The sequence below is a fragment of the Saccopteryx bilineata genome, chromosome 2, assembly GCF_036850765.1.
Source record: "Saccopteryx bilineata isolate mSacBil1 chromosome 2, mSacBil1_pri_phased_curated, whole genome shotgun sequence".
NCBI lineage: Eukaryota > Metazoa > Chordata > Mammalia > Chiroptera > Emballonuridae > Saccopteryx > Saccopteryx bilineata.
Genome location: NC_089491.1, coordinates 55,903,741 through 55,916,485, shown reverse-complemented (window position 1 = coordinate 55,916,485; position 12,745 = coordinate 55,903,741). Strand labels below are relative to the sequence as shown.

General features: G+C 38.7%; 1 protein-coding gene across 1 annotated transcript in view; it reads left to right on the top strand.

Moving 5' to 3' along the window:
• GDA (guanine deaminase) overlaps window positions 1-12,745 on the top strand; it is a 92,456-nt gene that overhangs the window by 41,863 nt on the left and 37,848 nt on the right. Inside the window, exon 2 of the mRNA XM_066257091.1 lies at window positions 6,986-7,074. Within this exon, the coding sequence (XP_066113188.1) occupies window positions 6,986-7,074 (89 nt within the window). The remainder of the gene's footprint in view (window positions 1-6,985; window positions 7,075-12,745) is intronic.

Below are 12,745 nucleotides of genomic sequence, written 5' to 3'. Positions count from 1 at the left end.
GGTTACCGGCAACGTCCCACCTACTACCTCAGGTTTATATGCTCCGGAGCCCAAAAGCCAAACCAAATGAGGATCCTCTGTGAATACTTACTCAGCTTGAGCTGTCCTTCCAGTCTCCGACCCAAAACTCCACCAAGGGAGAATCCCGGACGAGCCCCCAAAATGTAGCATCCACCGGGTATGAGAACAAACGTCGGAGACTTTCAGGAGTTAAGATGTTACTTTATTGGCCAGTTTAACCTGCGCAGGGGTGAACTCCCAAGATGTCCGGAGACACCGTGCCCACAAGGAGCTGCAAACAGAAGCCGCACCTGGAGCTTACAGCCAGGCCCTTATATATCCTAAGTGAGCAAGCATAGACAGAAGCAGATGTGGCAGTTTAGCTATTGGCTAGGGAAGTCACATGCAGCATAGCAACAGGGGCCGGCATAGCAACAGGGGCTGGTTTTAGCTTAGTGGCGAATTTCAAACCTAAACTTCTGATAAGGGTCTCTGACCTTCTTTGTTCCCAGCCTCACAGGAGCCATATCAGCACTTACTGTTCCTTCAATAGTCACACTCTTTGCAGCACTCCCTGTTCCTTCAATAGTTACACTCTTTGGCAGCCCCAGTACTCCCTGAATCTAACAGGGGGGAGGGGAGGAAAGAGAGGGAGGGCATGGGGGGAGGGGAGAGGCACAAAGAAAACCAGATAGAAGGTGAGGGAAGACTATATGACTTTGGGTGATGGGTATAAAAGATAATCAAATATCAAAATAACCTGGAGATATTTTCTCTGAACCTATGTACCCTAATTGTTAATGTCACCCCATTAAAATTAATAAAATTAAAAAAAAGTAGAAGACATTGACAAACTGTGCTCCACAGGTCAAATCCAACTCACTGCTGGATTTTATATGGCCAGTGAGCTAAGTGTGGTTTTTACATTTTTAGGTGGTTAGGGAAAAATTATATTTTTTTAACAAAAGAATATTATATGAACTGTAAATTGTTTTCTGTAAACAAAGTTGTATTGGAACATAGCTTTAGCCATTTGTGTATATATTGTCTGTGGCTGCTTTTGCTTTACAATTACAGAGTTGTGGAGTGAAACAGTGACAGTAGGGTCTGCAACGCCTAAAATATTTACCTGACCCAGTGTCAAAAGCTTGCTGACCCTTGGTTTATGCTGTTAGTGAAGCAGTCACACAAGTGTGGGAGAATGTCTGAGAAGATGGGTCAAGTCCAGCAGACATTCCTGGCTAGCCCTGTGACCTTGGGCAAGTCATATTTCCTGGTCTGTTTACTTACCTGTGAAATGAGAATCTCAGACCTGAAAATCTAAGTCTCTCATGCTTCCCTTTGGTGACTTTATGACATGAATTTGCTCGATTCTACCTTTATAGAGTAACTTAAAAAAAAATAAGTCAATCTTACTTCATCTTTCTTTTGCACCAATGTATTTGAGGTGAAGAGGTAATTTTCATCTCTGTCCAAAAGCTTCAGAGATCTTGAGACTTCCTATTTTTATGTGATTTTATCTCCCATTACAGTGCCTAAGAGTGGATCTGGTCTAATGGGTTGCAATATATGTTACCTTATTTTGTTGATGGCCGAGCTACTTCACAATGGCCCGAAGAACAGTTTACTCTGTTCCATAGCAACAAGCCCTTGCCCAAATTTGCCATCTGGTGTTTGAAGCTTCTATCTTGCAGAGATTGTTTTCTTCAGCTGATATTCATTAGTCATCTGTTTTTGGCTTTAGTGTCTTGACATACTCATTATTGCTCATCCTAAATAATCCCAGTTTCAAGAAAGAGAGCACTTGAAGTCACATGCATAACAGAAGGGATTCAATATCCTCATCTGGAAAACAAGGGGGTGAAATGAAAAGGTTCTTGCCAGCTGGCACTATAATGACTTCATGAAATTTGTTTGTTAATGACTGCTGCATGTGCTTGACAGCCCACCTAAACTGTGGCCTTTGAAGAGGAAGACCGCGGGCCATGATATGCACTCTTAATAGTGAATATTGAATAAGTGAATGAATGTCTACATAAACCCAGGTAACCTCAGGTTGAAAGGCCCATTGCCTCATAAAAAAATCAATAATATTTTGTAGTTTTGCCATATTTGTTTTCCAAAATACTTTTAGAGATTCTTAAAAATAAACCTTAAGTTTGTACCATGACCTTCAAAGCTACCTCCTCCATCCAATTTCCTGCCACTTTTTCTTCTAGCTGTTGTACTCTATCCCCACTGCCTCCCTGCTGTTTTAAAACAGGCCAAGCATCTAATTTAAATATATATGTTAGGGACTTTGTATTGATTGTTCTCTCTGTCTGGAACACTCTTTCCAAAATATCCTAGTGGTTCACTCCCTACATTCATACAAATATGTGCTCAAAATAACTTCTCAGAGAGAATTTCACACCCCACATTCTATTTACTTCATTTACTTTATTTTTATTATAGTACTCACTAATCTGTGTAATATATCTTATATTAATCTATTAATTTATTACTCATAGACCCTGGACTAGAGCTTCTCACACAGGGTATACTCAAACAGTAATCATGAATAAATACATGAATAAGAACAACAACAACAAAAGAATCTATGAAACAATTGATTTATGAATTAAAGGTTTCCCCAACTTAGTGCTCTAATGATATTTAAGTACACTTGTGTCTATAAAGACATCTTGTAGCTTTTAGCCTTCATGCTTCTGCTTCTATCATTATTTATCTTTTGTATACTTTTCTCTTCAACCCTGGGTACTCTTCAAGTGTCAAATCCTATCCATCATTGTCAGAGTTCTGTCTTTTTGTTAAAACCCTCACTGATCATGCCCACTGTCTCTTCATTGGAACTGATGGGGTCCATTGTACTCTGTCACCAGGCCTTCCCCATATGATTCATTATCTGTGTGCCTTAACTACACAACCTTAGGCTCTATGAGTAGAGATTATGTATTTCTATTTTTTCCTTTACATTTTTATATATATTTAAAATGGAATTAACTTTAATGTTTTATATAAGATAAAACATTTATTGTTAAACAATTTTGAATCTAAAAGAGTGTAAAGATGATAGTAAAATATTAACCCCAAATTCTATTATACATATTAACTACTGTCAACATTTAGAACCAACATCCCAACACACACACACACACACACACACACACACACACACACACCCTATATCTTTATTAAAAATATGATAATACGGCCCTGGCTGGTTGGCTCAGTGGTGGAGTGTCGGCCTAGCATGTAGGAGTCCCGGGTTCAATTCCAGCCAGGGCACACAGGGGAGGCGCCTATCTGCTTCTCCACCCCTCCTCCTATCCTTCCTCTCTGTCTCTCTCTTCCCCTCCCGCAGCCAAGGCTCCATTGGAGCAAAACTTTGCCCGGGCGCTGAGGATGGCTCTGTGGCCTCTGACTCAGGCGCTGGAGTGGCTCTGATTGTGGCAGAGTGGAGCCCCAGCGGGGCAGGGCATCGCCCCCTGGTGGGCATGCTGGGTGGATCCCGGTCAGGCACATGTGGGAGTCTGGCTGCCTCCCTGTTTCCAACTTCAGAAAAATGCCAAAAAAGAAAAAAAATATGATAATACAGTACATGTTACTAGTAACCTGCATTTCAAAAAAACATTAGGATTGTATCAATGATAATTTTATATTCAGTACATTTATTGTCACTTTTAATTCCTGCAGGGATTAGTAATATTTAATCAATCCCTTAATGACTGACTTTTGAAAAATTGTTTGCTATTTTTCACTATTGCAAATGTATAGTGTATATTTTGGGGACAAATGGGAGCAGAAATTTGAAGAGAGGGCAGATTTGAAATCATCATGGAAGAGGGCTAGAACATGAGTTGACTAAAAAGTGCTCTGCACATTTTTTTTACTAAAACCACTGAAGGTAAGTTCATGAAAATAGCTGGCTATGGTGTCAAAAGGTTTGTCCAGGCTGATATTATAATGAAGGAAGAGCAGGGCTTGGAGTGGAGAGAAGGGTGTGAGGCAGGCTTCAACCAATTTGAACAATAAGAGAAAGGTTGATAAAGGAGAACAACAAAAAGAGAGAAAAGATGTTCTTGAAAGCTGAAAGGGTGGGTCTTAAAGGCGCCTTCTTTGTTCACAAGAAGCTCCAGGAAAAATTGTTTGGAAATGGCTATGGTGGGTATGGAAGGCACCAAGTTCATTGCCTGGTCTGATGTAAGAATGCCTACCCTTTGAACAGCAAAGGGGAAGCCATGTCCTTGGGGGTAGAGCCCCAGCTGTTAGGAGGGAGAAACTCAGAGCACATATTGAACACTTTGGGGAGTTTGCTGCTTATGGAGAGGCAGTAACAAGAGGTTACAGTGAAGGGTTTTTGATAAGTGGAGAGTGATGGGAGCTCAGTAAGAGACAAGAAAGTACAAAGCTTTAATGGAAATAATGATATAAATCAAGATCCCTGGTGTATATGTGTGCAACAGGTCAATTCTAGCTTGAGTGTCAATTGATAGTAACATGAAGAGGTGGGTGAGTTTATCCCAGCAGTCTTTAAGAGTTAGGTTTTTACCTAACTACTAAAAATCTGCTGTACATTGATAGAAGATGTGACTTGCTTCGTCAGAATAATTGAGGCTCACATGTTGCAAACATGCTGAATTATTAAATTATTATTGTAATGTACTTTTACTTTTTTTTTTTTTTTTATTTTTCTGAAGCTGGAAACGGGGAGAGACAGTCAGACAGACTCCCGCATGCGCTCAACTGGGATCCACCTGGCACGCCCACCAGGGGGCAATGCTCTGCCCCTCCGGGGGTGGGGAGGTCGCTCTGTTGTGACCAGAGCCACTCTAGCGCCTGGGGCAGAGGCCAAGGAGCCATCCCCAGCGCCCAGGCCATCTTTGCTCCAATGGAGCCTTGGCTGCGGGAGGGGAAGAGAGAGACAGAGAGGAAGGGGAGGGGGAGGGGTGGAGAAGCAGCTGGGCGCTTTTCCTGTGTGCCCTGGCTGGGAATCGAACCTGGGACTTCTGCACACCAGGCCGACGCTCTACCACTGAGCCAACCGTCCAGGGCCTGTACTTTTACTTTTTATTGCCAGTATATCATTTGGATTAGTTTTGCATCTATATTATTAAATAACTAGTGATATTGGCTTGTAATTTTTGGTCTCTCTTTGCATGTATGTATTGACGTTTATGTTGTGTGTTTTTTTCAGGTTTTGGTATGAGGATTATGCTAACTTTGTAAAAATAAGGAGGTGTCCATTCTTTCCCATGCTCTAGTGCTCTTTACCTCATGTTCTTTGAAAGCTGGACAGAACTGGGCTAAGAAATACTCTGAACATGTGCTGTCCAATACAGGATATTAAGTAGTTGAAATGTTGCTAGTAAGACTGATGAACTAAATTTAAATTTTTTTACTTTTTATTTTTATTATCATTTTTTTATTTAGAAATTGATAGTCATCTTAGTTTTGGAAAACTTTTAAGTATTTTTGGAACTATGTGGGTATGTGAGAATCATTTTTGTAAATTATATAAAATAAAATTTACACATAAAATATTTCTGGTGAAAATTTAGCAAATCAATTGAAATGTACTTTAAATAAAAAATACACCCAGAAATTTAAAGACTGAATATCTTCTAAAATAAAATTAGTACTCTTATATGAGTTCCATTTTGACATGATAATCTTTTAGTATAGCCATCTAGGTTGTTAAATAAAACAACTTATTAAAATTAATATTATTTATTCTGTCTCACACATTTAATGTGGCTGTTAAAAATTGAAAGTTACATATGCATTTGTGATGGGCAGGATACTACTATTACGACAGCATGGTCTGAGCCATATGATTTCCTAGAATTAGTAAAACTTTCTAAGTTTCTCCTACGGTATGGTGCTCATTCATTTACTCTTCCTACTCTTCAGAATAAATTTTGATCCAGTATATTTTTCTCAAAACCACTTATTTCAAATATATTTTTAAATGTGAAAGCATAATGTTTTATAAATATTTTGATTGATTGCTTTAATGGTAAATCAATTTTGAGGTATATTAATAAATTTTGTTTTGTGGGTTTTAATTATGTATCTGCTTTGATTTTAATTTATTCTAATGTATGTTTTGAATCACAAATTACTTTTCCTTATTTGTAGGAATTATATCTTCATTTTTTCTCTTCTAAAAATATCCTAAATTTTTAATAAAAGATATATTCAATGAATAAGCAAGTTAATATTTATTTCCATAAACAAATTTTTTTGCATTATCTTTTTTCTAATTAATTATATTTTATCTGCAGTATTTCTTTTGAATATTTCATATTCCGTGAAATGCTTTTATTTTCTTTGCAATATTTCATTTAAAAATGAAATGCTATTTCCTGCATATATATTTTATTCTTCCTTTGCAATCCATTTTTATAGAGACAGCAACCACAGTATACTTTAAAACTGTCAACAATAGATGTGATAAATGTAACATTTAACATGTTCCAGGAATGTGCTAACTTCTATACTAAAATGATCTCATTTAGGCCTCACAATAGCCATGTGAAGTATGTACTGGTATTAACCCCTGTAGATGTAAAAGCAGACCAAGAAAGTTTAAGAGAACCATTGAGTTTTCCCAGCTGTGGCCGATGGGCTTCAGATCTCACAGGTCCAACACAAGGGATCATTCTGTTTGTGTCTCATACATAGTACTAGAAAAATATAGTCATTTTTAATATCCTGTATCACCAAATTAGAATATTTGAAGTCTTGCTTCCATCTATAGAATGGTAGAAAAGAAGAAATATCATGCAGTATACTTTAGGGGCAAATACCTGTCCTTTTGCCCCTGAACTCATTTGGTATCTGAGTTATTGCTCTAATTTAGTATCAAATACCTTTTAAAATTAACTCATAGTATAGTCTCTTTTAAAAGATTTAGATATTTATTAGTAACAAATGACTATGGTTCATTAATTTATGATTCTTTTATTTCTTTCTTTTAAAGATAATGTTTTTAGAAGAAGCATCTCAACAAGAAATGCTGGCCAAAGAATGGTGCTTCAAGCCGTGTGAGATAAGAGAACTGAGCCACCAGTAAGTCATAGCCACCATCTTCCTTTTGTGAACACCATTAACAAGTCTCAGATGATAAGAAACCTGCCTTGAGGGACACAGAAGCTTAAAAAAAAAAATGTTTTATAGAGAAAGGATGAGGTGGGGTAACAAGAAGTATCAACTCATAGTTGCTTTTCTTTAGTTGTTCATTGATTGCTTGATGTATTTGCCTTGACCAGGCAAGCCTAGGGTTTTGAAATGGTGAACTCAGCATTCCAGTTTGACATTATATCCACTGCACCTCCCTAGGCCAGGTGAAGGTTTTTAATTTTTTTTTTTTTTTTTTTGTATTTTTCTGAAGTTGGAAACGGGAAGGCAGTCAGACAGACTCCTGCATGCACCCGACCGGGATCCACCTGGCACGCCCACCAGGGGGCGATGCTCTGCCCATCTGAGGCATCGCTCTGTTGTGACCAGAGCCATTCCAGTACCTGAGGCAGAGGCCATGGAGCCATCCCCAGTGTCCGGGCCAACTTTACTCCAATGGAGCCCCGGCTGCGGGAGGGGAAAAGAGAGACAGAGAGGAAGGAGAGGGGGAGGGGTGGAGAAGCAGATGGGTGCTTCTCCTGTGTGCCCTGGCCGGGAATTGAACCCGGGACTCCCGCATGCCAGGCTGACGCTCTACCACTGAGCCAACCGGCCAGGGCAAGATTTTTAATTTTTAAGGTGTGAGGTGGGAAGGAGCAGATAAATAGAGAATAGGGAGCAGAAGGATGGAAACTTTGAATTTGAGACTGCCATTATTCATTTAATTCTTCAGCGGATATTTGTTGGGCTTAGTATGTGCAAGAACTGGGATCTAGAGGTGAAAATTGTCTACAAAGTCTTTGCCCTCACAGGGTTTACAGTTCCTGGAGGACAGAGATCATAAACATGCACAGACATGTAAGCATGACAGTGTTAAGTGTGTGACTTCTGTGAAGGAAATAAAGAGCATGATAGAGATAATTGTTGGGAAGATAGGAGAGAGATTTGGGGAGCAATAACTGACAGCATTGTTAGGTAAGACACATCTTCAAAAGTGCATTTGAGCTGCGGTTTTATGTTCTGACTACTTTTAGTAGTTTTTAATAATTTGTTAAAAATGTGTTTCTTGTGATTGATCCACATTCTTTGTAGCCTACTTGATTTGTTGTATAGAAGTAAAGATACTTTTAAAAAACACTCAAAGATTTTATCTTCTTTCAGGCTAAGTATATTTCTAGTCAGTGACATTTCCAAAGTTAATCAAAATCATTTTCATTTAAGACTATCTTTATCACTTGGGAAATGACTTTAGAGTAATATAATGTGGAGAAAACTGCAGTAGGAATTAGAATGCCTGGTGTGTTCCTCATGCTATAGCTTTGTGGCTGTTAACTGTAAAAGCAAGCCAATTCCCATCTTGGAGCTCATCTCTTAGGCTGTTAGCAAAAGGATTGTGCTAAGTGATGTCCTTGTCTCTCAGGCTAACTAAAGGATTGTCCTAGGTGGCACTTTGTCCCCTGCAGCAGATCTGTGAACTGAATTACCCCGCTGACCACAGTCCGGAGAGACGGAAGTGACTCATAAAGTTTTGTTGCAACTGTATTTATACTCACATCTTCTACCTCCTTCCCTCTTTCTGCTGTCTCCCCGTGGGTTTGTAAACTTGCAGGGAATAGACATAGAGATGAATCCAGTGGGCATGGAGACATGCCAGTGACTATTACCATCTGCTTCCTGTTGCTAGCTTTTAATGAAGATATATGTAGAGGAACAGGTGACATTTCTAGTCACATGCGTGTGTGCCTGGGTGATGAGAGAGTAGAAGAAGACTGGGAAGTAAATAAAATGGAAGTTGGGAGGGAGTGAGAAGGTGGTGAAGTGGTTGGGGATGGGGAGAAAGGTGAACACATCTGTGGGTCTTCACATTCTTTTGTCCTTCTTTATGAGGCAGCTTTTGGAATTAAATTTATTAAAGAAATGCAGATGCAAAGGGATCTATAAAGCACAACACACCAAAAGAGAGGTAAGATGAAAAAAAATTTAAACTTTGGTGGAAGACCAAAGACTGAAGAAAAATCATATTTTAAATGCAAAGTAATTTGTATATCAAACAAATTATAAGGTATATGCAATTGAATTTCTTTAAGTTGGGATTAAAATACCAGCACAATGTGTGTTTAAAAATAAATGAAAATTACAACTCTGAGCAGTGATTTGGCAGGAATGGTTTGAATTGTGGTGACAGACCACACAGAGGTTGGCAGGACCAGGACTAGGGTGAGGCAAGTTAGGCATTCACCTAAAGCACAGCATTTAAGGGTGTGGGGGAGGGCAAAAAAAACTCAGTAATCAAGGTAAATAACAGCTTAATGCAATCCTTTTTAAAATCAAAATTAATGCAAAAAATCAACGCTAAACAAAATGCCAAAATTTTAAATAAAAGACAAGATACTGCTTGTTCCATGTGCTTGTATTTTTTGTGTAAGAAATGCTGATGTACCATCAAACAGCCCTGAGCTCCCAGGGCAGTTTGGCAATTGTGTGCAGACAGACTAGGTAATTCAGGTCTTTATAGACAGTGAGTCATGTTTTATTCTCAGGCTTTTATTGCTTTTTACTTAGTTAAAAATGGGTGGATGTTTCAGTAAGTGTATATAGGTCATACATTGTTCTTTTTTTTTTTTGTCTACATAAATCTTTATTAAAATTTGCTTCTTCCAAAATGGAGAAATCTGATGGACACCAACATTGCCAGTGTGACAAATTGATATAATATGGCTTCTTATATTATATGCTTTGAAGGCTACATTATCTATGTAATATTAATTAATTATAGTGAAGAAACATTCAGGCAAATCTAAGTTGAAGATCATTCTACAGAATAACTGGCCTGAATCTTTCAAAAATGATAATGCCATAAAAGACCAAAAAATAATAAAAAAGAAAAGGAAAAAAAAAAGAATACTAGCAGTACATGCAAATAATTCAGTGTATCATTTTTGGTTGGACCTTGAATCAAAAAAGAAAGGATATTTTGAGATAAATGGTGATATTTGAAGATTGATTACATATTAGAAATATTATAACAATTTAAATATTTGATGTATGGTAGTTATTTGTGCTTTGGATAAGAGAATTTTTTTCATTTTTAAATCATTTTTATTTTTTAATTATTGTTTATAAACATTAATATGTTAGTTTCAGTTGTGCACTCCACTGATTAGACATTATATAACTTACTAAATGGTCATCTGATAAATCTCGTGCTCATCTGACACCATGCATAATTATTGCAATATTATTGTCTAGATCCCCTATGCTGTATTTTACATCCCCAGGATTATTCTGTAACAACCAATTTGTACTTGTCAATCCCTTCATCTTTTCCACCTATCCCCAACCCCCCCCCCCTCTGGCAACCATCAAAATGTTCTCTGTATCCATGAGTCTGTTTCTGTTCTGCTTGTTTGTTTATTTTGTTATCTAGATTCCATTGTTGATATATATGCATTTATTGTTATTTTATTGTTCATATTTTTAATCTCTTTTTTCCTTCTTCTTCTTAAAGAAGACCCTTTAGCATTTCATGAAATACTGGTTTGGTGGTGATGAACACCTTTAGCTTTTTCTTGTCTGGGAAGCTCATTATCTGTCCTTTAATTCTAAATGATAGCCTTGCTGGGTATAGTAACCTTGGTTGTAGGTCCTTGCTTTTCATCACTTTGAATATTTTTTGCCAATCCCTTCTGGCCTGTAAAATCTATGTTGAGAAATCAGCTGACAGTTTTATGGGGAGCTTCCTTGTAAGTAACTAACTGATTTTTTTGCTGGTTTTAGGATTCTCCTTTTGTGTTTAACCTTTTGTATTTTAATTATGATGTGTCTTGGTATGGACCTGTTTTGGTTCATCTTACTTGGGACTCTCTGTACCTCCTGAACTTGTATGTTTATTTCCTTCACTAAGTTAGGGAAGTTTTCTCTCTTTTTTTTTTTTCAAATAGGTTTTCAATTTCTTGCTTTTTTCCCCTTCCTGCACAACCATGTGAATGCTGATATGCTTAAAGTTGTCCTGGAGGCTCCTTATACTTTTCTCATTTCTTTGGATTCTTTTTCCTTTGTTGTTCTGATGGACTGTTTTCATTTCCTTATTTTCTAAGTCGCTGATTTGATTCTCAGCTTCATCTATTCTGCTATTGATTACCTGTAAATTATTCTTCATTTCAGTTAGTGTATTTTTCATTTCTGACTGGTCTTTTTTTTTATGGATGAGGTTCTTATTAAATTCATTGAGCATTCTTAATCCTTATAACCAGTGTTTTGAACTCTGCATCTAGTAGATTGCTTGTCTTTATTTGTTTAGCTCTTTTTCTGGAGTTTTGTCCTGTTTTTTCATTTGGGACATGTTTCTTTGTCTCATTATTTTAACAGCCTCCCCTTGTATTTGTTTTTATGTATTAGATAGAGCTGCTACATCTTCCAGACCTGGTAGAGTGACCTAATTAGTATGTTTTCTGTAGGGTCCAATGGCACAACCTCCTTGATCACCCAAGGTGTGCCTCCAATGTGGGCTGCGTATACCTTTTTCCTCTATTGAACCTGGATTGCTGTTGGCCTATCAATGGGAGGGATTTACCCCTAGGTCAATCAGCTGCAAGGACTAGCTTTGGCTGTTGACCTCTGACCACCATGGAGAATCAGCTGTGCTGGTGCTCACCCCACAGAGCAGGATGACTTCAGTGGGGCTCTGGTGCCTCCTGAGTCCTCCCCTTGAGTTTGCTGCTTGTGGAAGTAGTCAAGTAGTGATGCTTTGATGTGGTTTGAAGCTGTTCACTGGGTGTGCTGGCTCTGGGGACTCCCAGGAGGTATAGGCCAAGATCAGTTGCCATCTGTGTCCTGCCTGGGGCTACCCAGCATGAGTTACAAAGTGACCTGCAGATGGCTGCTACTTGTGTGTTGGCCTTGGAGGTGCCCAGGGAAAGCTAAGCTGCAAACCAAGGCTGGCTGCTGCTAGTGCCAGGGATGGGTCTCTTTAGAGAGGTACTGGGCATGCTGAGGCCAGTTGCTGCTTGTTTGAGAGATTATAGGAAAATCTGAAGCATGAGCCAAGACAGGCCATTCATATGGAAAAAGCCCCTGGAAACAGCTTGTCTGGGTTTGAAGTTTGGGTGGGACAAACAGTGTTAGCCAGGTCCATGAAGTCTCAAATATGGTGCCTGGTGTGGGGATGGCTCATCAAAGGTACAATAGTCTCTTCTAGCACTTCTGTCTGAGGGAAAGCTGCCCTCCCCCCACTCCCAGCTTTTGCCTTGATGCTGGACAATTCAGTTCCTCTCTATATGGTTCTGGTGCTTTTCAAGCTGCTGCCCCAGTGCGGGAGCTCAGATGGACTAGGTCTGTGGTGGAGAGCTGAGTTCTCATCCTAGCTGCACTGCTAATAAACTGCACATCTAAAAATGATGGCATCTCTGAGCTTCCTTCTGGAAGCTGTCAGAGGGGAGGGTGCTGGATGAAATAGGTGAAAGGGTTAAGTCAAAAAATAAAAATAAATAACTCATGTACACAGAAAACAGTATGGTGATTACCATAGGGAGAGGCTGTGGGGCAAGTAGATGCAGTTAAACAGGATAAACAGTGATGAAAGGGGACTAAATTTTGGGTGAAGATCACACAATGCACTGTGCAG